Source organism: Anastrepha ludens, chromosome 5 (genome assembly GCF_028408465.1).
Source record: "Anastrepha ludens isolate Willacy chromosome 5, idAnaLude1.1, whole genome shotgun sequence".
Taxonomy (NCBI): Eukaryota; Metazoa; Arthropoda; class Insecta; order Diptera; family Tephritidae; genus Anastrepha; species Anastrepha ludens.
Window position 1 is genome coordinate 89,775,977 of NC_071501.1, and position 26,780 is coordinate 89,802,756.

The 26,780-nt window shown below is 33.8% G+C and overlaps 1 protein-coding gene across 1 annotated transcript in view; it reads right to left on the reverse strand.

The window, feature by feature from the left end:
• Positions 1–289: 289 nt before the first annotated feature.
• Positions 290–26,780, reverse strand: part of LOC128865193 (uncharacterized) — a 55,958-nt gene continuing 29,467 nt past the window's right edge. Inside the window, exon 2 of the mRNA XM_054105291.1 lies at positions 290–2,191. Within this exon, the coding sequence (XP_053961266.1) occupies positions 1,023–2,191 (1,169 nt within the window). The 3' untranslated portion in view covers positions 290–1,022. The remainder of the gene's footprint in view (positions 2,192–26,780) is intronic.

Here is a 26,780-nt window from a genome sequence, read left to right on the forward strand (position 1 = left end):
ATTGTCTTGAGAGTCGAGCGAATTATCAATACTTTTTGTTTTTCTTGTTTTTTAGAATACGCTCATAAAGCAAGCAAAAGTTCTGGATTTCTATTTCAAGATTTGCTATTTTTGTTGCAAAAACTTACTTCATTTTTGTTTTTTAAATTTTTATTGAAAATATTTGTTTATTTTGCAGTTGCTAGAAAAATCTTTTTATTTTTGTTATCTTGTATAAAATGTTTGCTACTTTATCATTACTTCATTTATTTTTTATATAATTTTTCTGCTGCGGTTTGCTAAGTTCCAATTATTTGTCGACACAAAATCTCTACCCTCATTTGCTTGCTTTAATTTTATTCTACGATTTTTGTACTGTTTCATTAATTTTCCTTCTCATTTTGCTTGACAACACGCCTTTAATACTTTTCTTTATTATACTCTGCTCCGAATTTCGTCTAAGTACTGGCTTAGCATATAAATAAATTTACAACTAATTTAGTTTAATCAATAGTTTTCTTTAAATCACTTCATTTTCAAAGCGATACTACATCACTCTTTCATTCTTACCTAAAGTGCTTAATTAATATCATCAAAAAACTTGAGCTTTCACTCGAACTTTCACTCGACATTTCACCGGAGTTTTCCTTGAGCTTTCACTTGAACTTTCGTTCTAGCTTTCACTCAAATTTGCACCTGTCAGCGCTTTTTCTAAGCTAACCGTAAAGTTTTAACTGATCTTTTTTTTTGTAAGCCATATCAACGCTTTTAAAGCTTTATTACGCTTGCTCACGCGTATTTCGCACTCTCTCACTCTTGGCTTTCATTTTATGCGCATATGCAAAAGCTCCAACTGCTTTAATGCGCCTGCGCGTACAAGCTTCAGTCACAATAAACATATTTTTGTTACTTTACTGCCTAATTAAAAATAAAAACTAAAAATTAAAAAATAAAAGTCTTAAGTGCTACGCGTCACGCTGAAACCTTCCGTTGGCATACTGCCGTACGTTTTCTCGCTTTTTCCCTTTCTCGCACCCTCACCCTTACTCATCCTTCTTCTTTCTGATCTTGCCCTCAGTCTGTATGGTATCCGTGACCGAATCAAAGCAATCGGGAATTGCTGGCTCTGAGCCATCTACGCTGTAATCGTGACCCGCCATGCGACTCAGCGTCAATATGTAGGAACAGGCGATGCGTAGCACGGACAGCTTTGAAAGTTTCTGTGCATTCGAGTAGGAGGGTACTGCCCGTCGCAGCGTCTCGTAAGCGGCCGAAATGGTGTGCACGCGTGTTCGTTCGCGCGCATTCGCCTCGATGCGGCGCTCACGTGTCATATTCTTGTAGTTGCGTTGCTGGGGACGCGCGCTGGCACTACCAGTGCTGCCGCCACTACCGCTTGCGCCGCTGCCACTGGGCGCCTCCTCTGCGTTGCTGGGTTTGTATTGCTCGGCGACGTTTGATGCGCATAGTGCGTCGTGGCTGGACGCCTGCTTGGTTGGAACTAAGTGATTTGCGCTCGTCGTTAGCGCCAAAGGGACGGACTCTGTTGTGGTGGCATGGAACTTTAATTGGCTATTTGCGGTTGCCTGTTGCTTCTTTGGCACGTAAACGGGTGATGCTATGTCATTGGAGGTGCAGCTTGTCGCAGACGCATGCGTGTATGCTTGCGTATGCTCGTTTTCCTTCGTGCCGCCAATGGGTTTTTTCGCTACCAGCGCTAAAGGTTCCAATTGTTCGTCTACAGTGGGTGCAGGTATGCGATGCAGAGTTGTTACGCCCGGATGCCGCACAAATACTTGTGCGGGATTGGGCATCAACTCGTGAGGTAGCACTTGACTAGGATCCCAGATGCCGTGCGGTGGCGGTGTGGCGAGTGCGGGTGGTGTTAATACCACAGCCGAATCTGTGGTTGAGGTATAGCGGATACGTTTCTTGAGGGGCGCCGTGGCGAGCGCGGTCGCATGTGTTCCTGTCGCGGTCACAGTGGCGTCCACAACTTTGGAGGGTTCGGAACTTTTGCGTTTATTGCGCACGAGCGCAATGGGTGTCACTTTAACTTCGACGGAATCTTCAGAGGCCTCTGTCGTGGCATCGGCGGGACTGGTGGGATTGCTGGACTCGAGACGCACCTGATCAATGCGATCGAGATCATCTCCACCCTCAGAGCTGCCAGAGCAGAAGCCGGCATCGCGGTCATTGGAATTGGGTGAACCTGGAAGTGGAAGAAGTGAAAAAATAAAGAGTTAGTCAAGTCAAGCTGAACGTTGCGGGCTCTCAGCAACAAATACTTATAAATAAACTAATGCGAAGGCAAGCTGAGGGAAGGCGAAAATTGTTAAAAGTTCGCTCGCTAACGCACTAACGGTGCGGCTATTATTAATGATAGTAATTCGCTTGGTTCTCGCCTTTCGAATTAATCCGAACGATTTGTTTCATATGCCAATTCATACCTGCGTGTATGACTGCGACACTAATTTGCATAACCAAATTATTTAGTTGTTAATAAAATACAACAAAAGGTAAAAAAGTGAAAATGTATTGAGTGAAAAATAAACAGTAAAAAAAATGTGCTCAAACCTGTTTGCGCCGCCTACGCGTCTGCGCACACACATTGTCTCCTAAGCGACGACCGCAAACCGGCTGACGAGGCGTCACCAGAAGTGAGAAGGCAAAAAAACACAAATCCGAAATAAAATCATAAAAACTTAAACGTTTTGAAACTAGCTAAACGCGTCCGCTGACTCGTCGTCTATTGCTTTGTGGCTTCAGGGCTTGGCCATGACTCAAAGCCACTACCAACTCCCGCTTAACTACATATTAACGGCTCAATGGGCCATTAGCAGTTGCGACTTGGTAGCGCTAGAGGAGGCGTCTGTGGCCGTAGCGAGAAATTAATGCATTTTAACGCGCTGCTAATCGTTTGAGCTTAGCAGGTGACGGCTCATTTAAGATACTACGAGTAACGAGCGGTGGGTAGGAATGGGAAGATAATTTATTGCAATTCGTTGGACGTAAGATGCGTGAATATATTTTTGTTTTCAATATAATTTGAAATGTATTCAAAGAAGAAAAACTTGGTAATTTAATTAAAAGTTTATTGTATTCTTTCATTGTTTTACGCAATCTTATAATCTTATAATTGTTTTTAAGATATTTTGCAATTAAAATTATACTCTTTTCTGTGCTTTGAATACTCGTCATTGCCTTTAAAGTTGCGCCAGTTAGTGGTTTTTAGTTCCTGGCAGGAAATTGTGGGTTGCCATTTCCGCCACACGCAGACTGCAAGTGAAACAACAACGGGTAGTAGATGCCTTAGCTGAAACTAATTATTGATTGAAAAAATTAAATCAAATTGAAGTTTGACTTTTTAAGCAAATTGCGCTGCTAACAAACGAGCTGACATTTTCGGAGCGCCGTTTATGTAAATACGATACCAAAAATGCCTAGAAACTTGAAATGCGGCGCTTACATCAGAGCTTATATAGCACTAATAGCAATAATTTGCATGTTATATGCAGTCAGTCACAAAAGTATTGGCATAGAGGCGAAACGGTACGAATCGGTTGAAACTGTTAAGAAATGATGTTTGAAAATTTCGTTTAGAAACAGCGGAAATTAGGTGTCTGAGAGTGAAAAACAAAAAACAAAAGAATTCTGCGTAAAAAATTTGAAATTTTGTTGAAAATTTAATGATTTTTTTTTATTATTTCATAAGTTTGAAACTTAAAAATAACCTGCTATAATGCTTTTAATATGAACTATAGTTTTGCACAAAATTAACAACAAGAAAAAAATTGGCATGAAAAACAAATCGAATATTCTAAAAAAACTCATTGTGCCAAAACTTGTTTGACTCACTGTATTACACACGCAAATTAAGCGCAATAAAAACACCACTTAGCCAAATTTGTGCCTTCCACAACCTCAGAAACCTAATTTCAGCAGTTTCCAAAGGAAATTTTCAAAAATCGTTTCTTAACCGTTTCAACCGACTCCAACCGTTTCGCCTCCTTTTATGAAAAATAGCTACAAACCATATAAAATACTATGCCTGGCTTCGAAATAGTTGTTTAGCTAATACAACAGGCGCTTTTGGGGCTAAAATTTCTTTAATTGAAAAAAATTATATATTATTTATTAAAAAAAGTATATTCGTTTTTCAAATAAATAAAATCATTTTTTTTAGTAAAATTATACGCACATACATTTTTTTTATTGCTCATGAAAATTTGGAATATTTTTTGCTTTTTCGTATTTTTGTAAATTTATTTTCATGTACCAACCAGATTTTTATCCTCTGAAAATTGTCGCTCTTCGCCCCTACCCAAAGCCGAACAGGTTTGTGTCCCGCAGTCTTTCGATTTGGCTTGGCAAACGTCAGGCAGCAGAGAATTAAATGTTGGTAAAAACACATAAATCAGCGTATGCTCGAATGTGAGTAGCGGAGAAACGCACAGGCGCTGTTTTCAAGTTCAAAACACAAAGGCAATAACCTCGCAAAAAAAAAATCGCGAAATCGCATTCGAAGGCGAACAAAGAGGACGAAAGAGCGAAAATGACGAGTGCCTAAAATATTCATATATATTTCTTTAATTTATATTTCGCGGTGGTTTTTTGAAAATCTTTCGCATTTCATATTCCGAAAACGTGAAACTCGCTCAACATGTAACAAATGCGTAGTCACCGCCATATGTGGCACAGTGGCAATTAAGGATAATGTGTTTGGTATGCAAATCGCTTGCGGTTCGAAATATTTCACTTGCCACGTTTTGTAGCTGAATTAATGAGAGGCGGGTTGTGCAAAAACAAAAACCAGAAAATTTAAATAAATGACCATTAATGAAAATGAAAGGACAGCAGTGAAGGGTTTTTGCGCATTTTGCATTCAGTGCAAACAGGTGCAACCTGCTTCGTCGTGCGGTAGACAGCTGTGCTAACTGCATGGCTGGTAATTGTGCTGATGATGGGCGTTGCACGCACTCATTTTTCGGGCGATTCGAATAGGCTATTGAATTTTTATTTTATTAATTGCAATGAGTAAACAAGTAAATGAAGCAGCCAATTGGCGGTCTAGTAAATTAACTTGTTAAAATAATTCCTTTTTTTGTTGCTTACAAGAGGGCAAAAGAGAGATGACCAACTCAACTCAAACGAGTGCGGTTTAGAGAAATCCAATTTTTAGTGTTCCAAAATCAGCGTAAGCCATTTTATAATGGGCATTCGTAATATAGCACTGTTTGAATACTCACTCTTTGCTGCTTTTCCCATTTTTTAGACTTTATAAATAGCATACAATTTCTTCAGCGAGATTTGCTTTTTAAATCTTTTTATATAACTTTCCGTTAATGCTGGTTGAATTTTAGATTTACTAAATTTAAATATATGTATTTAACTTCAGAAGCCTGTATATTTGCATGCTCAATGTCAAAATGGAAAAACCGATTCATAACCGATTCAACCGGTTCACTATTTTTTTATTATTTTTCACTGTCATTTGTTGGCAGACTCAAAATTGCAACTACGTTTCAATGGCTGAAAGTTTTTGAAAAATAAAACATTTAATTGTGCCCAGAACGCATGAAATTCTCAAGAAACATAATTTTCTGTTACTCCTTGCTAATTTTCGGCACATTTTTGCGATTTCGAAAGTTTTAGATATATGTATGTCCAATGATAAAATGTCAAAACCGTTTCATAACCGATTCAACCGGTTCACTATTTTTTTATTATTTTTCACATTTTTATTTGTTGGAAAACTCACACTAGAAATCCGTTTCAACAGCTTGAAAGTTTTTCGAAAATAATGCATTAAATTATATGTGCAATGCATGAAGTTCTGAAAAAACATAATTTTCTGTTACTCCTTTCTAATTTTTGTCACATTTTTGAGCTTTTGAGAATGTTCGGCTTTATTATGGGCCTTATATGCATGTCCAATGTTAAAATGTCAAAACCGTTTCATAACCGATTCAACCGGTTCAAGCGGTTTCGAACCGGTTCACTAAAATTGTATGCACGAGACTTGAAAATGTGTGTTTTACCCCAGAATTTTTGACAATTAAATAATTTTGCTTATGAATTGATTATTTCTACTTAAAACTGAGAAAATTTTGAACGGAAATGCTGTCTTTTGCTGAACATATGCACCTTTAAACAATTTGTTGCCTTTAGTAACATCCATCAAAAATGTAATTCTTTACCTCTGCATGCAGTGAAAGTTTCTCGAGATAAACAAAGCGGTATGTAATTCCTCTAACAAACATACACACATCGCCCAATAAATTTTTACAACACAAATGTGTAATACGAGTATAAAAGCAAGAGACTGATAAACAAGCGACTGTGAACTGCTACTAAAGGCATCAGTGGCGCATAGTATTTGTGACACTTCGAACAAGCGCAGCTTAGCAGAAAAAAATGTCACAATCGCGAAAGCCGCAAAAATTTCAAAACCAGCCCGACAAGCAGGCCAGCCAGCGCAGCCACCACAGCAACGACCCACCTCCAGCAGTATGTCAGTGTGCTGCGTAGTTAATCAGCACCAAAAACAGATTATAAGTATGTAAAATAAATAAAAGGTGAATAAAATTAAATATTTATTAAAATGACAACAAAAAGGCAATTCAATAAAAACGCAAATGCGTCACAATTTATGCGCAAACACACATACAAACGCACACATAACCAAACGACACCACCCAGCACACATTTGCTTGAATGTCAACTTACGCTTTGAGGCAATGACCGAAGGCGTCGACGACGATCGTCACCAGCCGCCAACAGTCGCTTGCCGTTAATGTATGTAAGAATTTGCATAACTGTAGACCAACTGAGTACGTACAAGTGCGAATTACACGTGCCTACGTACGAGCGCTAGCTGGGAGAGCAGGTAGTAGAGGTGCTTATGTTTTGCAAAAAAAAAATAATAATAATAATAAAAAATGATTGAAGTGCAAAAGTAGGCACGGCTGCATGAAGGCATATTAGAGAATTACAGATGCAATTTTCTAGGAACTAATTTTCTATAGCCTTGGTTGCAAGTCACTCTAATTGCCGCCGCTGACTTAATTTATAACATTTTCTCCATTATTGATTGAGTTCACTTGGCCCAACTCAACAGCAATCCCTTCAGCTGCTTCTCATTATTGCATATTTTCCGATCAATAGAAAAATCAGCCTCTAGCCAAGTGTTCGCTGCTTGAGCCTAACCTACGACTCTTCCGAGTGGTGCTAGCCAACACCCAGCACCGTGCAACTACAAATTTCTGCTTCAATAATAATTCATTGTTGTTATTTTAAATAATATTTTAATAATACAACTGTTTTAATTTTTCTCTGCTTTACTTGTTTGCAATTAATTGTGAGACATTTTTGTGCGCTTTTTTTTTTTTTTTTGCATAACGCAAAGCTGTTTTGTTACAAAGTATGGATGCATGCACGAGTTCGTGTGTGATGAGTTAGTGTTAATGAAATGAGGCCTGAAAACTCTTGAGTCGGTGAGTGTAAGTTGGGTGTGAGTTTGTCTGATTTATGGTTATAATTAAATTTGACTTAAAAGCGAAATGAAAAAAAGAAACAATAACCTAATAAAGTTGCTGTGAAAATAAGGGAATGCTCACATTTAAGTTGGGGAACGGATTTTCACTGAGTTGAAACTTTTTTTTATATTGTAAATAAATTTTTATATATGTATATTAGAATAAAATGAGGAATATTGATGTTTTTTATTTATTTTTTACTGATAGAAACTTAAAGTACGTCCGCATATGCAGTGATTAGCAAATAATAAAAATAATAAAAAATAAATAAATCCACAAAAATTAATCCAACCGCTCACATATAGCAGATTAGCTGCAAAATTGACATACGCCGCCATTTGCAAAAATTAGAAATCTTCCGATAGGGTGTTTAATTTTGCGCCACCTTGTATTATCAAGTGTAGTGTAAAGTAGTATCAATCGATTGGCGAACGTTTTAGAAAAGCTTACGAAAAATCCAAGAAATTTTATAAAAATTTTCACTCTAAGTATAAACCGTTATTTACGCTCATACGGTGCTTAAAATGCCATTCATAACCGATTCGACTAACTCACATTATTTGAAACCTTCTCAATAATAATTTTTTTACAATGGAGCTGATTAAATTTAAATTATCAAGTTAATAGCTGGATTTAGCTCTGTAAACTGAAAATTTGTGGCCATTTTTTTACCTTAGTTGTTTATTTTGTCACTTTAGTTGTCTGTTTTTTAACCTTAATTGTCTATTTTCTACTTACTTTAGATTTCTTATGCTTCGCTGATGTCAAAACTGCAAAAAAAATTCATAACCGGTTCACCCGGTTCAAACCGTTTCGCGCATTTTAGGTAATAATATGTTTATAGCTCGCATCTGTGTATTTAAAAATCGAAAAAATATGTTATTCGAGCTGTTTTTCACTCCTAGCGTTTAGTTTAGACATATTTCATATAGTTTCTGTACTTTAAATACAAAATACTTTCAAATTTTCTACTTATTTTAGCTTTCTTATGCAACGCCATTGCCAAATTTGTAAAAAAAATTCTTAACCGGTTCACCCGGTTCAAACCGTTTCGCGCATTTTAGGTAGTAAAAAGCTTTCAGCGCACTCCTGTTTATTTAAAAATCGACAAATACCTTATTCGAGCTGTTGTTTTTATTCCTAATGATTAGTTTACACTTCATTCATATATCAGTTTTTGTACCTTTTCAACAAAAACAGTTTGCACTACTAAAATAGCAAAACTTCTTACGCAAATATTTTTAATTATTTTTTATGCTTATCGTCAGAACACACAATTAAATACAAAACAGTTGTGAAGGTAACACGCAATATTTTCTGCTATTGAGCAAAAAAACATTTTTTTAATTGTTATTTCTTAGCATAAACACATTTCAACAACAGCCCATCACATTTAATGAAAGCACACCATTTTCATGCGGGTAATAGAAATATGATGCGCCGCGTGCTAACGATATGAAAACACATCTGCACATACATACAACACAAATCTTGAGTATATGACGACTTTTGAAAAAAAATTTCAGTATTTCTAGTAGGCGATAACATCCACTTAGCACGAATACGCAAAACATATCAGCGGAAGACAGGAAAAACTAAAAATTAAATAAAATTATAACCACAAAAAACCCAAAATTCCACTCATTTGATGTGCACTTGCAGTAATTTTTCTTCAGTGCCATTTATGGAGTGGAGGCGCAACAAAAATATATCTACAAATGCGTGCGCCATTGAACTCTCACATTGATGGTGAAAATAATCAATTGCCAAGGCACCAACTGATCACTCGCACTCACTACACTCACCGAACACTCATTCACTACAACATTCATTCATAAGCGTAGGTACGTAGTTATCAAGTGCCAATTGATAAGCGAGATTCTACATAGTAATTAGCTTAGTCTCTTCCCTAGTACCGTACACAAATTCATACCAAATGACTAAACGAAAAATTTAAAAACAAAAAAATGCTCTCGCTTATCAGTTGCGACTAGGACGTGCGTCTAAGTACATCTCGCTAATCTCGTCAAGCCATATGACTGTTGGCGGCGCATTACATGATACGAGTACACGTACTCGAATGCTGATAACCTTTCGGCAAAGACATATGCGGGAAAATCACCGAAAGGCGCTATTGTGACTAACTGGTTGGTTGGCTGGCTTGACTACCGATTGATAGTAAAAATTCCATACATTACGAGTGTTGATCAAGAAAAATTTGTTATTGTTGAGAAATGTAAAAAAAAAAATATATACATATTTAAAAAAAGTTTCCCCTTGTATCAAAAATACGTATGCCTCAATTCAGAAATAGCGCACAATTTTAAATTAAGCGGCGAGCTTTTGCATGTAGCGACGACACTTAAATGCTAATTCAATTAGTATTATAGTTTGAACTAATTCAACCAACTGAACTAATTAGTACGGAAATAAATTTTTGCTGGTTGTTCTTCGAAGGAGTGAACAGAGAAACGATTTTTGAATGAATGAAAATGTTAAATTATAAAAACATTTCACTATAAAATATGTAGATACACATTTTTCTGTGTATTACTCTGAACTGTGATGGATCGCACACAATCTCAGAAAGCACAGGGAAATCATAAGAAAACAGCGTTGGAATGGAACCCTCAAGTACACAGACGATCTCCACGAAATTCTTGGAGGCGTTTTAACCTTCATTATTTAGATGCAGTTATCCAAACGTGGGATGCCGCAAAGAGAACAGCAGTTAATCGAATAAGATATAAATGCTTTGTTGAAGCCCTATCTTCCCATGTGGAATAATAAAGGAATAGACGCCCCATGCTCCAGATGACAGTTGAAGGATGTCCACAATTTTCGCGGTAGATGGCTGTAGTGATCGATATCTCGTAAAGCATCGATCAAACACTTCAAAGTTTATACTCGTTGTCAAAGCGATTAATTTGCTGTTTCTTGTTTGTTCCATTCAGTTGTGAGTTACAGGGTGTTAACAATCGGAAGTCGACAAAGAAAAAATTCCACACATTTCACAGTTTTTCTTTGATAAAAGCGAAAATGCAAACCAAGCCGCTGAAAGTGTGAGTAGTATTTATGGTGCTTATACTGTAATTACGTGCAGTTTTTATTTCGTTCATTCCGTTAGGAATTTTAGTTGTTGAAGATGCACCTTGCACTGGCAGATCCGAATCAAAGCTGACCAGCATATTAGTAGCCGTAGCTTCGCCTAAGAGCTAAAGATTGACCTTAAAACAGTTTTAAGCCATTTGGCAAAACTGATGGGTTTCTTTTTCCCCAAACAAACGTATACTTGAGTTGAAAACTCTTAATATTACTGTATTTTACTCGATTTAGATCAAGACTTAGTTTTTCACCCTGCATCTCTTCAATTACTGGTCTTTGTATATCACTTTTTTACTTCCCCCTCGCTTCAACCGACTGTAATAATTTTGAATGAATTTATGAAAAATATTCCTTGAACACATCGAGCTATCCAGTACTGTTTAGGTATTCAGCACATCTGTTTATTTTAAATAATTTTTTTTTACTTTATACCTAATTTAAATCAAAAAGGCAAAACCGTTTCATAACCGATTCAAACCGGTTCACGAAAATCTATGTAATTAATATTAGAACTAATTCTCCAACATTTAGTAAACAATTTCTGAGTTAAAAGCAAGTATTTTGTTCCTAACACTAATACCTAATACACTCTCAAAAATCTGTCTAGGTGAGCTCAGCATTTGAGCTCAAACGTAGTATTTGAGTTTAAGCTCATACTTATTGTGACTAAAAGAGCTGGGGAATGACAAAATACTTTTGCTTAACACATGGAACGCAATTTAAAGCTTATTTTTGTTAATGGTCACTTTTGCTAAAGTTCACTTTAGTTAACTGTCACTTTTGAGCTGAAGCTCATATTATGACTAAAAGAGCAGGGGAATGGTAGGGCACCTATTTTAAAGCTTCATTTTGTTAAAGCTCACTTTTGTTGAAGTTCACTTTGTTAAAGTTCTCTTTTGTTAAAGTTCACTTTTGTTAAAGTTCACTTTTGTTAACACGCACTTTTGCTAACGATCACTTTTGTTAACGCGTACTTTTGTTAACGCTCACTTTTGTTAACGCTCACTTTTATTAACGCTCACTTTTTTTAACGCTCATTTTTGCTAACGCTTACTTTTGTTAGCACTCACTTTTGCTAACGATCACTTTTGTCAAAGCTTTATAAAAGGCAAAAGTAGGCAGAGAGCCTAAATGAGCCTAAATCCTCACTAGTGCCAAGTTGCCCTTACTAAATTCTTTCAGGCAAAGTTCTATAACTCCCTCAGTTTTCCTCTGATTTGCATGCAATTTTGACACAAAATGACGGAAGCGTTAACCTTTTCAAATATGTAAAAAACACAAAAATCTTTTGTTTTTAATCGCTCAAATCAGCCTAAAGCCTTTTCTATGATATCCTCGGGTGTAAAATATAGCATAGGTATTTTGGAATGACCAGGTTTTGAGGAATACAAAACATTGAACATCTTCTGTAAAGAAAATTCACTTCAAAAAACGCATGTAAAGTAATATAAAATTTAGTTATTAATTTTAGACTAACTCTGCGCAACTGAGACTTTCCAAAATATACGCCAGAAATGGGTCAGAAATATGCTCGATTTGCCATACCTATGCGTTTAATTTTACGCAAGAGCTTATGACCAAAGTGTTATGTTGATGGCGTAATAATCTCGATGTTAAGTTTGAATATTTTTTCACAAATTTTTGTTTTCAAATATCAAATATCAATCAATTTGATATTTTTTATTTATTTTCTGACGCTAGAAAAAGAAAATCAGTTTGTTGATTTTGAAAGGACTTTTAAAATCTCTGGAGTAAATAATTTTTCCCAAGCGCATAGAAATTTGAATCAAAGCATATTTTTATTTTTCTATTTTTTACCTTATAATTCCCTATCACAAAGCATGAATTTCTGTTTGGTAGACATTTGAATGCCATTAAGGTTCTTAAATCACATACACACACATATTTATTTATCAACACAATTTTCATTCTTAAAAAAGGTAGAAGATTATGTTGCACGCGCAAGGTATCGAGTAGACAAATGTACATTTTCTTAAGTTTAAGGTGGTGCATTAAGATCAAATATAAACCGTTTCAATAAAAATAATAAATAGAAATGATGAGAAATAGAATAAAAGAAAAATATTTGAGTATGCCATGCACATCTGTGTGTGTGTGTGTGTGTTTGGATGCGTGAAGCAAAATAAAAGTGAGTGTGAAAAAGTGAAGTCCAGCGTGAAAGCCAGCTCAAAGGGCGGCAAGGTCTCAGTCTCAAAACTGAGTGAATGGGTGTGTGCGTGTGTTTGTACAGCAGCAAGACAGAGTCAGCAAAGGTGCGATGGGGTGTAGCGCAGGTAAGCGCGCATGTGTTTGCCAGCCTAGCCAAAGATAAGCAGCGACAGCGGCAGCAGCAGCAACAGCAGCAGCACTTGTCCTACAATTTGTTTGCTTTCAAGTCACATATGGCTGCGTGGCTGCGTGTATGCATGTGCCTACTCATACATACATTTGTATCTGCATTTGTGTAATTTCCAAGGTAACAATTTTTCCCCTATTACGGCTGGCACTTCTGCTGCTGTTGCGTTTTTCCACTGCTGCTTGTGTGAACAGATTTCGGATTTTAGCCACAGCTGTGTGGCGGCGTAGGGAAATTCTTCTGAAAATGTGATGTTTTTGCTTTGATTGTAAAGTGTTGTTGTAGTTGTTGTAGTGTGCCTTTCTTTCTTGTTGGAGTTTTCATTGTTTTGAGAATAGGTATGCTTGGGGGTTGCTGCTCCTTTCTCATGCAATCACTCGTATTTTTATTATTCGGAAATTCCTGCATCGCGACACTCATTGTGTAATTATTAGTTTGTTTTTTTTTTTTTTGGTCTCCCTACTTGTGTTACTTTTTATGTTCATTTTTTATATTCCATTTTTTCGTATTAATTTTTGATTGCTGTGACACAAGCAGTTACTTTCCCATTAGATTTGTGCTGAGTTCTATGAAAATCAGTTGTACCTACAATAACTACTTTCTCCCCCTCACATGCCACTTTTCCTCGGTTGATTAGTGTTTGAGCGTGCAACGACGTGACTTTATCCCTTACAGGTGTTTCTATGCTTCATTTTAGATTTTCTTTAAACAATGAATTTGGTTGCGCGGTTCTGTAAAAGTAAATTTCTCCCTTAAGGCTGAAGTCCGTGAAGATTATTCTCGTTTTTGTTCTTCTTTTTTCTTTCGAGGAATATACAATTTTTTAAATTTATTACACTTGTCCTGTTGTTGTGCCGCTGGTAGCGTGATTGTGTCGCCGTGATAAGCGAACATTTTTTTTTTACGATCCAAGCAGCAGTGCACCTCTCTACGGTTTGGGAAATTAGTCAATACTTTTGTTGGGGGCCAAAAAAAAAAATCCTAAAATCCTTCAGTTTCGCCTTTTAATCGTTTTATTTCTGCTTCGTTTTTTTTTATTTGAGTTTTTTTATTTCATTTCTTTTTTTTTTTGTGTCGGAAATCAGCGCACTCATAAATTATAGCCACGACGAAACGTGACCCCTTTTAGCGATCTCTATCGCCAACTGTTGCGCATGATCCGGGCATAAAGCAAAAACAAATACATGCACACACATATACACACGCATCTGCATGCATAACACTATAAAAACACTTGCACATCTTTTTGCTGGAGTTTTGTGTGCTTCAGCTTAGCCCCCCAGCGAAATAACCTGCCTCACTCACCACCGCTGCCGACTTCGTTGGCACTTGTGCGCGCGGCTAAGCAGTTTTTAGCTCCCTTTGCAACATCAAAAAATGTTTGTGTTTTGGATACGAGTAGCACCTAAATATATTTGTACGTTTTCTTGGCGATGCTGCAGGCTTTACAAAATTTTTGACCTGCATGAAATATGAGCGCCAAAGAGTTGATGCTGAGCCGAAAATTTACTTTACATTGATGACAAAAATAAAAATAAAAAAATGCACAGAGCTGAGCATTAGTTAAGCAAAAAGGGAAGAATGGAAGAAGGGAAAGTTATGAAATGTGGAATGAAAAGGATGTGGTGTGTAAAAATGTGAGAAATGGTGCCGAATTATTCGGATTTGGATTTTTGAATAAAAATTATCTGCGCACAACCCAAATGTGCAATGCTCAAAATCGATTGTAATAAGCTTAAGAGCCATTACAGTAAAAAATTGGAATTAAAAAAAAATCTTTATAACTTAAAAGCCATATAAAATTTTTGTATTAAAATTCTTTTAGGTCGAATCGAAATAATTGCATTTCATTGCGAACAAAAAAATTGAAAAATCTGGAACAAAAACCATTTTTTTTAATTCTGGAAACTTAAATCGTAAAGGTAATCAATAAACGTTTTAAAATTATGTTTTTGTTTCGTTAAAAAATTCGGGATTTCAACATAGAACACTTTTTTCGCATGCTAATTTTATTTTTGTAATTTTAAATTTGTTTTTTTTTTTTAATTTCAATGTACAGGTTTTCGTTTTGTTTTTGTGTTTGTTAATTCCAAAATATCAACAAAGCACAATTTTTTTCGCAAATTTTTAATATGGAATCATTTTTTCCGCTCAATTTTTTTAATTTTTTATTGGCTTTTAGTGGGTTTTTTGTTTTGTTTTTCAATTCAAAACATTCAACATACAATTTTTGTTTCGGACGTTATTTTTCAAGTTTTTGCTTTTTTTAGGTTTTAAAATGCTGTTTTTATTAATTCCAAAATTTTAATATTGAAAAATTTGGGGCATGTTATTTTTATGTTTCTAAATTTGTATTTGGTTTTTTAGGTTTTAAAATTGTATTGTTTTAATTCCAAAAGTTTAACAATGGATAATCTTTTTCGCACACTATTTTTATTTTTCTATATTTTCTTATGTTTTAAAATGCTGGTTTTTATTTTTTATTTATTTATTTTTTTTTGTAATTCCAAAATTTTATTATTTGTTTTCGCACGCTATTTTTATTTTGAATTATTTGTTTTATTTTCTCATTTTTATATTTTTTCCAAGGTTTCAAAATGCTGATTTTTCGTAATAAAAATTTCTGAAATTTCAACATTGCACCTTGTTTGGCCTGCTATTTTTCTTTTTTTATTTTGATTAGCTTTCAAATGCGGTTTTTGTTTTTTTTTTTAATTCCAAAACTCTTTGTTAAGTTTTAAATATTGATTTTTTAGTGTTTGTTTTTAAAGTCCCAAAATTTTGACATAGAAAATTTTTATCGCACGCTATTTTTATTTTTCTCATTTTTAATTTTTTTCTAGGTTTCAAATTCCTTTTTTTTTAATTGTTCCAAAATTTGAACTCTGCACAATTTTTTTATTTTGCTCATTAAAAGTCATTTAAAAATTTTTCCAAAATTTCAACACAAAATCTGTAAATAAATCCGCTTTTGCCCGTTTCAATGCCATTTCAAATATGTAAAATCAAAAACCTCCAGTCTTTTTCTGAAATTTAGCACTCCGTACCATTTGCTAATTGAGCTATTGAACTGTTTTACAAAATCAATTGCTTACAACCAAATACGCATAAATTTCAATTACAATTGGCGCCAGCGTCATTGACAACTATTCACACATATGTACATGCACACATACATTAGCAAAAAAGCAACAATCTTCGACATCGATTGTAGGTACAAAACACGCAAAAAAAACTATAAAAACAAAACTGATCCAATAGACACAATGAAAAAGTGAAAACACGCAATAGTTGAACGAAACATTTTGTTTTTGTTGCTGTTGCTGTTATGTACACATTTGCGTGTGTCTGCATGATATAAACATTCGAACGCCTGCGTCAACAAATCCATTGAGCAGATCAATCAGAAAATCATATTTTTTGCGCAATTGCCAAAGTAAAACGAAATGTTAAATATAGACAAGTGTGTAAAAAACAACAACAAACAGCAATGGGAGGAAGGACTCAGACATCTTTTGCTATACGCCAAGGTGGGGTAGGTACAAAAATGTTTTGCAAAAAAAGAGCAAAGAGCAAAGTATTTATAAAAAAGAAGTGGGCAATAAAACGCAAAAAATATTGAAAAAAAAAACACAAACACACTCACAGAGATTATGTAGCTCACGAGTGGCCTTCTTCCTGTTGTTTTTCTTCTTCTTCATCTTTCAACAAGTGTGAAATTCCGTAGAAGAAATTGGAAGCAGATTTGCACATCTGTTCTGAGCAGTAACCGCAGTCAAGGCTACATCTGATTGCCTTAACGTGGCTGCCACCACCGCCGCTTAGGGTGCAACTGAATTGCAAAAAATACGCCAAAAAATCAAAGAAAACAAACAACTTTATCGGCAACATGCTGCCGAACAACAGGAGCTGCCAGCATGCACCGATCTGTGTGTCAGACTGATGGACTGCCTACACACAAATGATCGGCTGCGGTAATACTCGATCGGTCGACTGACTGACTGAATGGCTGCTTGTTTAAATATTGAACTATCTGTCTGTATGGCCTGTCAGTCTGTCCGTCTGTATGTCTGCGTGTGCATGAGTGTATGATGGGCCTGTTTGAATTCTGGGCTGTTGCAACTCACAACTCGCTGCTCAGCTATTTATCCCCTCTGCTTCTGGATTTTCCTCGCATCACGCGCCATCTCAGGGCAGTGATGTTGATCGCATTTTTCTGATTTCTTGATCAGCGATCGACAGTTGCACCAACAGAAGAAACATTATCCAAAACGAAGGAATGTGCCGAAATGAAAGGAAAATGCTAACGAATATTTAAATAAAGGTGCGGTGCCAATATGCGTGGATACATACACACACAAACATTTCTACACATGTTTTACAGGCTCAGCAGTTGGCTGGTGGTATTGAGAGATCGGCATTTCATGAAATCGTGTGTCAAAAAAGGTTATACAATTTTCATATTCATACACACATACATATGTATGTGCATGTGTACATGTGCAGACGTATATTTAAGCATATGTACATACTTAATCGCGCTACAGCGTGGCGTCTTGAGGAACCGCATCTGTGCACACACAAGGTTTTGGATATTTTTTCAAAGCAATTTTTCCCTTTGCTTTTTTTCTCTTTTTTCTTTATTCAGATGTTTTTTAATATTTCATGTTATTTTATTTGATTTTTCGTTGTTGTTATTTTTCATATTTTATTTTGTTTTAAATTTTGGCACCAAAGCAAGCATACGAGACTTTTACTAAATATTTATGCGTAAATACAGCAGCTATTGCTTGTTGTTGACTTGTTGGCAAACGTTTGAAAACTCCATTTAAGCAAAGCAGATAAAAGAAAAAGTAAAACGATGGGCTGCAAAAGAGGCAATGAGTGTCTGGTTGAAAAATTTTAAAATAAAAAATTAAAAAAAGAAAACAAAGCAAAGGAAATTTTTATAAATACATATATATTTGTTTAATGGGTGTTCCATTAAGATGTCTTATTAAGCACTTACCGCAATTTAAAACAAAAAATTAGAATAAAAAAATAAAAATAAAACAAAAAAGAAGTTTTATATATGTACATATTTTTTAATGGGTGTTTCATTAAGATGTCTTGCTTAATAAGCACTTAACGAAAAAAATTCTAAAAAAAAAAAAATCAAACAGAAGTTTTATAGATATATATATATATATTTTTAGATCGGTTGTTTTATTAAGATATTCCATTAAAAAACTTAGCGTCATTTATTTTCTCGGTATTGCTGTTTTATTAGAACTAAATGAACCTATACGTTAAAAATTGTAAAAATTCAAAATTCAAAATTGTGAAAGCTCTGAGATGATTAGAAAGCATTGATTTTTGACTTTGATTTTTGACTTTGACTTTTTTTTTTGTTTTTCTGGTTTTTGTTTTTTTTTTTAAAGAAAAATTGTATATCAATAACTCAAAAGCCATTGCTGAAGTGGAAGACGAGGTTCAATACGCCATTGTTAAAATTGAGCCTTCGCTATGTCGAAATGTCTTTTAAATTTTTTTCAAAGGTAGCAAAGCGTAGTACTACACACGCAGTAGTCATTTGTGGGAAAACTTTTTTATTTTATATATTATTTTTATTCACTATATATTTTATTTTTTTTTTTTTTATATTACATATTTTATGTTTTGATATTATTATTTATATTGCAACGAAAACATCAGCATTTTTCAAATGAAAAGCGCGTTATTTTTCACTTTTCAAAATTTCTGGCCTTAATGGGCCACCCTATTTTCAATTTATTTTAATTAAAACGATTTTAGAACTGTGTTTTATATATTTTTCAAAACGATTTTACTTGAATTAGTTCAACTTTATTTTATTGTATAAGCCGTATCTTGGTTAACTATCCGCTATTTTTTTGTTTTATTTAAGCTTACTTTATTTGAGCTTATTTTATTTAATTTCACACGCCCAAATAAAAATATTTAATTATTTTATTTTATTTTAATTTTATTTTATTTTATTTTATTTTATATTATTTTGAACTTCATACTTCATATGATGAATTTTTTTTAATTAATTTTATTTTACTTTAAATTATTGTATAATATTTTATTTTATTTCATTTGACTTTATTTTAATTTATTTCACCTTATTTTATTTTGTTTTAACTTATTTTCAACTTCATTTTCTTAATTTAGTTTATTTTATTTTTTTATTTTTTTTATTTTTATTTTATTTTGCTGTTTTTATGTTATTTTATTTTAATACAATTTAGTTCATTTTATTTGACTTTATTTTTGGTTAAATTAAATTTTTATTTATTTTGTTTTGTTTTAATTTATTTTACTTCACTTTTCTATTTTGTGCAATTATATTTTACTTTGTTTTATTTTATGTTATTTTATTTTGTTTCAACTTATTTTTTATTTCACTTAATTTCTTTTTTTTTTTGAATTTGCTTTATTTTTTTAAATTTATTTTTTATGTTATTTCGTTTTATTCCACTTTTAATTATTTTATTTAAATTTATTTAATTCTATTTAATTTTACTTTATTTTACGTTATTTTGTTATTAAGTTTTAACTTGTTTTTTATATTTTTTTTAATCTAGTTTATTTTATTTCTTTTATGTTTTTGTATGTTATTTTCTGTTACTAAAATTATTTCATTTGTTTTTCCTTATTTTACAATTAGTTGTTATTTTTTTATTTTATTTTGTTTTCCATTTAATTTTATTTTGCTTATTTATTTTATTTAACTCATTTTTTAAGTTATTATGATTAACTTAAATTTATTTTACTTTATTTCACTGAATTCTATGATGTTTTCTTTTTTGGTTTTGTTTTAACTTATTTTTTATTTAATTTTATTTTGCTTAATTTTTTTCCTGAACTTACTTTTTTTTATTCCATTGAATGATACTTTATTTGCTATGTTATTTTATTTCGATTTGTATCTAATTTTTTTTTAATTTAATTTATTTTATTTTAATTTAGTTAATTCAATTTAAATTTTTTTTATTTTAATTTATTTAATTTTATTTTATTTCATTTTTTTACATTTAAATTATTTTATTATATCTACGTTATTTTATTTATTTTTTAATTATTTAAAAATTATACCTATATATTTTTTAAATTAGTTTATTTTTCTTAATTTTTTATGTTGTTTTATTTTATTTCACTTTAAGTAATTTTATTTTAATTTGTATTAGTTTACTTGTTTTATTTTATTATATTTTTTCAATATTTTTATTTTATTTTATGCCATATTCCCTCCTTTTTTTATTCCACTCCTACACCCCATCTTTCGATTGAGAGCAACACTCCTTCAGTTCTGCTGCACTGAATTTTGAATTGCTTCATGTTTCTTCTTTGTTGCTTTCATTGGTTTTGCCTACAGCACATCCTACATATACATACATGCATACAAACACATGTACGTCATTTGTCGTTCGTCAAAGTCGCGCGACGTTGCAATGCATAAAATATTTTTTTAAATGCATGTCAGCAGACGTTCAGACATACATAAATAAAATACGTTGCAACATCTCTATGCTAGCCTTCGATTGTCAATTGTACGATTGCATTTGTTGTTGTTCCTGTTGTTGTGCACCTTTTACGCATTTTTGCCTTTAGCCAATGCAGACTTAATGAATCTTAATTATGTGCGGCGCTTGCAATTAATTTCTTAGCTACTTATATTTGTACATGTGTATGTATGTGTGTATATGTGTATGCATGGTATACTCTTCAACACATGTATGTACATATGTTTTCCATCACTATTCGTCTAGTCAATTATTCAACTCTTTTCAGCTGTCCAACGTCGATCAGATCGTCTCAACTAGCCGCTGCTTGTTCGAATTTCCATTTTTTATTTGTTGTTGTTTCTCTCTGGCAGTTGTCTTATTTACTATTGCAATATTTATGCCTTTTGTTTTTATGGGTTGTGTTTCCTTTGGTTCAATGTTTTTTTGCTTTGATTTGTTTTTGTGCTTCTTAATTTGATGTAATTTTTCGCATACAGCCACTAATTGCTTACAGTTCAATCGTCAAATTATGCAAAAATAGTGCACAAAAAAGAAAAACTTCACGAAAGTGGGGCACGTGTCGGTCGGCGAGATAATATTTGTTTACTTATGTACTTATAGGCATAACTTTAGGGGTATTAATTATTTACTTTTTTTATATTCATTTGAATTCGCGGAAACGTTTTGTTTTTGCCTTTTATTCAAAACTTTGAGACATTATTTGCTTACCAAAACAAAAATATCGTATGATAGTTAGCCTATATCTTACAGTGCACTTCTATTCTCTCAAGAGTACAAAGAAGCGCTAGCAATGAGATGAATCTCCTATAGCACCTATTAGCTCTGCTTTTACTTGCATATTTAAATACCAAGAGACGAAATGACTTCAGTCATCATTGGCTCTTTTCGCTCAAATATTAAATTATATGAGGAAGTATTGAGATTGTGTTGGTCATATAAGAAAAGATCAACGAAAGCTATTATTCATATTCCTTGCCGTCTGAACAACAATTGAGCGTAAGAAACAACAACTGAACTAAGAGTGTAAGTATACGCAGCCGAAGTTACTCTCACAATTTTACTTTGGACAGCCAAATCTTGTATTCTATCACTCTTTGTCAGAGAGATGACACTACTGGTGTGTATCAGACCATGTCGCACCAACTCAAGCCTCAGCAGCTGCGGTCGCAAAATTAATGGAAGTAGGGTTCCAACTCGTTTCACATCCCATTTCTTCTCCAGATTGGGCTCCCTCGGATCCGTTGGACTACTATTTGTTCCACAATTTTCATCTATTCAAACGAGGAAGTGATTGCAGAGCCGAATGGCTGGCTATTTTTCAGACTTGCACAAATCTTAATTCACGGAAGGAGTCAATAACTTAGCACAGCGTTGGACGAAGTGTATAAGCCTAAAAGGGGGCTAAGTCGAAAAATAAAAAAAGGTTTACCTTAAATATGTAATTAAGTGCTTTTTATTTTTGCCTGGGCTTTTCAAGCGACCCTCGTGAAATGTTTCTCAAAAAATACCAGATCGAGTTGCTTTAAGACAATTGCAGATCCACCGCATTTCAGTGCGCTGCCAATTCACCCTTACTCTTATCACCCAACGCATTTTTCACTGGTTTTGTACCAGTTCGATATGACTTCTATAAAATACTGAAGGGCCAATCATTTGAACAATTTCGCTTTAAATAAATTACTGCTTTGAACACCATTGAACATTTTGAACTGCATTGAGTACCTACTGTATTAAGTAAATTTTGATTTAGTAAAACGTCATTGGTCTCCCTATTCGATTTCCTGCCCTGGTTTTTTCACTTAATATTGAAAGTTACTCGAGATATGGCCCTATAGTGACTATGTATGTATGCAAACTATCCTAGAGTGAACCAATACAAGACGATGTAAATATTACAAATACAAACATTTGGTGGGTTCTTGCCAAATTTCAACTCAAGGGAGAGCGAAAGAAAATATAAATACTCTCACTTTTGACAATCGGGCTTCTATCGGTTGTAGAAACAACACCAACTTGCATAGATTCGCCTTGAACTCACCCTAAGTCCTCTAAAAGTATGCTTACTTTGCTTCCATACAGAATCAAGAAAATATTTGTGATTGACAATTTATTTTTAACACTTCGACGTATGCGAATAGTTATTTCCCCGCCATGAAAATTTTCAACGCAAATCGCAATTTGAACCTTTCGCAATTAAAGCAGCAAAGTTGGATGGAATTTTTGCATTTATATAGTACATACATCCTCTCATGTATGTGTATATGTATAAGGGCATATCAATCGCAATCGTGTCGATCAGTTATGGCGCGCTCGTTTATTATCACTGCCAATGATCAATTGAACTGCAGCAGCGATGACTTCACCTTGTAACCGGATAAGTGCGCGCGCGCGCGCAACCCTGCCTGGCCAAAAGTGGCGTGCCATATGCGTAACAAAAGCTAACAACAAAGCGGAGAAGGCGAATGCGAATGCGCATGCGATTTCAATGGTTGGCTGACTCGCTGACTACTGACTGACTAACCGACTGGCTAACTGACTGACTGACTGACTGGCTGCCTGCTTTGGTTGGCGCCTTTGCGCTTAATTTAAAGCTGCTGCTGCTGCTGCTTTGATTGCTGACTGGTGGCCTGACGGCCTGACGGCCTGCCACTTAACCACAATGCGCGTTGCATGCAGCAGCAAAGTTAGGTGCATGCAATCAGCATGCATTGCCAGCTCACTCACTTGGACGCATGCCACTTAAGCATGCAACAATAGCAGTGATTGCTGCTGCTGCTGCTGCCGCCCGACACAATGCAAAGCATGGATCCTTTTATTCTTGCTGTTGCACGATTGCTATTGATAATCTCTGTTGACTGTGGCATGCGTTGCAATTTTATTGTTGCTGTGAGCAAATATTTTTTTTTTTCCAATTTCATTTCTTATGACTTGCGTGCTGTTGTTGCTTTGCAGTGGCATTGTTTTGTTTGTTGCCATTTGTTTGTTTACTGCCGCTGCCATTTGGCGTTTTTTGAATGGCCATTGCCTGGAATTTCATGCTGCACCATATTGGAATATGGACACATTCTTTAGCGTAAACATTTTATTTCTGGAACATGGAAATGGTCGTTCGCTCGGTTCGTTGGTGAGTTGTTGGCGTGGCATAACGTAGCTTCATTGGCAAGCGGCAGTCGGCAGGCAGCTCACATTTCAGCCTCGCTTACAGGTAATTATGGGCATTTCGTGTAATGCACATTGACTCGTTGAACTGCTGCTGAAAGCACTCAGCACTCAGCGCTGCCCTCTCCAATGGTTGCTGCACCACGTGCCCCAATGGTTGCTGCTGCTCCTCAAGCCACTTGCAGCATACCACTCAGCTGCGTTCATCTATCAAATGTGCCGATTTGAAGACAGTTTGATATCTGTCTGTCTCTTTAGCTATTTTTTTCGATCTTGTTTGATTTTTCTTTATATTTTTCACCGTGCGTTGTTTTTGCTGTTGTTTGCAAATATATTTCCCATTGCAATTTTTCGACTCTCCATATTGAATTCTACATTTCCAGCCGTTTCGGCATTTTGTTACCAACTAAGTATGTTTAAATGCATGTGTGTATGTGTGTATGTTTGTATATGAGTATTTGCTTATATTTGTTTGCATGTTTGCTGGTAATTGTACGCCAGTGTATCCATATCGTTAACTGATATCCGTGACGTGATAGTTCTGCTGTTTTGTTTGCATTGATTTGTTGGAATTTTCTTGCTGTTCGGCCAATGCAATGGGACACGCCGCTTGTTGCCAATTAACCATTTTAAGTTGTCTGGATTTGGTTCGAAATGCCTTTGTAGTCAGTGCGGTAAGGAGAATGTTGCGCTTTTAATAATCGATAACCGGAAAATGTCGTTTTAGAATTCGAAAATATTACAAACCAAAATACAAAAATTCCATTAAGGGGTTGAATATTTGTTCAAACGTATCTACGTATCTGACGCAAATTAAGAGTAAATTTAGATCTATGCCCAAACAATAGCCAGACATCAAAAAAAGGTATATTCAGCGCCTTCAAAGCCTTTTAAAAATTGCATATCTCAGCAAGTTTACGAAAAAATATTATGAAGTTTTTTGCTTCAATTTAAAATTTTTAATTTCGCGGCCGCCTTAACGAGTGCGTTGTGAGCATTGAAGATCAAATAATAGAAATGAATTTTCTAAAAGTGGCCAGCGTAAGGAGGCAATGACAAAAATTTTATTGTATTATTGCAATGAAAAAGCACGCAGAAGGAAGCCTTAAAAATAATTAAAAAATTTAATTTGATATAATATTAATATTTTCTCAAAATAATAAATAAAACAAAACTAACGTTTCGAAGAAGAAAACATATTTGGTGAAAAAATTTTTTGAAAGAAGTAAAAAATTTTAAAAAGTGCTAAAAAAAATTAAAAAAAAAAAACCAAATTTTTTAAAAAATGAAAATTTCTAAAAATTTTAAAATTCACACAATTTAAGACATTGGGCATAATTTTAAGTTTAAAATGAATCTAAAATTATTGTAGATATAATATAATATTTGGAGAAAATGTTTTTTGAAAAAAATCTAAAATTTTGTAAAAAGTGATTGTAGATATAATAAATATTTGGTGAAAAATGTTTTTGAAAACAAAACTAAAATTAAAAAAAAAATGAAAATTTCTAAAAATTTTAAAATAAACACATGCATTTGAAATTATTGTAAATAATATTTGTATCTAACATTTTCGAAAATTATTTACATATTTAGCACAGTGCGTGTGCCGATTTCAAATCTTACAGTTTTTACAAATTTTACAATGTACAATAAATATCTATAAAAAACTCCAAAGTAACTGAAAAGTAAAAAAAAGACTTTTGAGCTATAAAAAAAATTATATTAAAATTTTGAAAAACCTAATATTTCAAACAAAAAACCTAATTTTGGTAGAAAAAAAACTCGGCCAAAACCGCTAAGAAGAAGAAAAAAAATTCTTGAAAAAAATTAATAAATATTAAAAATTTAAATTTTTCAAAAGTTGAAAGTTTTGAAACAAGATTTTAGTAAAATTTAAACTTTCTGACACTATTGAATACTTCTAAAATTTCCGAAAATTATTCACAAATTTAAAAAATTTCTGAAAAGTCAAAAACTTACAAACAAAAGAATCACAAAAGTACAGAAGAACTTTTTGAAAGAGTGACATATTTGAATATTTTTTACCTATTTATTTTAAAATTTAAAATCAATTAATTTCAGAAAAAGCTTAATCGAAAAATTTTTGGAAATAATTTAGAAGCCATCAATGCTTTAAGGGGGTCCTCTAGTTTCTCGTCTGTTTTTTTTCGGGTTTTTCAATAATTTTTAACGGGCAAACGATCAAAATAATAAATCTCATTGTGTTCACATAATCTTTAGTAACATTTAAATGAGCTTTACAAATTTTTTGAAGACAAAATATATAATAGAATAAAAGTTATAGTGGCCGACAAGAAGACATAAAGTAAAAGAGGTGCTTGACGGTGACCAAGATTGCGGCTGTTTGGCTTACCTGAAATCGAAAAACCAAACGACATTTTAATCTTCATATTTAAGACTAGCGATTGAACTAGAATGAATTCTTAATTACAAAAATTAATTTTTGTATACACTTTTGAAAATTAAATTCTATTTTTTACTTATTTTTTCTTAATTTTTTCGCTCATAGGAAAAAAACTATCGAAGCAATCATGATAATCCTAGTTCAATCGCTGGCTTATAATATATTAAAGATGAGGTATATATTTGAACAAGATCGGTTCAGTAGTTTTTGAAATATCGTGGTCACTATTTTGAAAAATAGTGTTTCGAGAAAAACGCGTTTCAAAGTTCGCGCATGTGATTTATAGCGTTGAGCGCGCTAAGTATACCTGCTCCGTTCAAGGCCGTAACTTGTGAGCCACTTCGAATATCGAAAAATCCTTCAGCACATACTTTTAACACATGTTGTAAATGTGATTTATGAAAAAAACAAAAATTCGATATTTTCGACCCAAGAAACTAGAGGGCCCCCTTAAGTTCTTGTAAGCATTTGCCATAATATTTTTTTGTTTTTTTTTTTCAATTTATTACCGCCCACCAGCAAACTTTTTATATTATTAAAGAAATACTATAATTCAAAATGTCGATCAAAGACGAAAAGCAAAAATGCATAGGTTCATATTACAATAACAACAGCCCACAATATAACCAAACCCAAAGCTCTTAAACCCAAATTCGAGTATCTATTACTAAAATACAAAGGCAAAA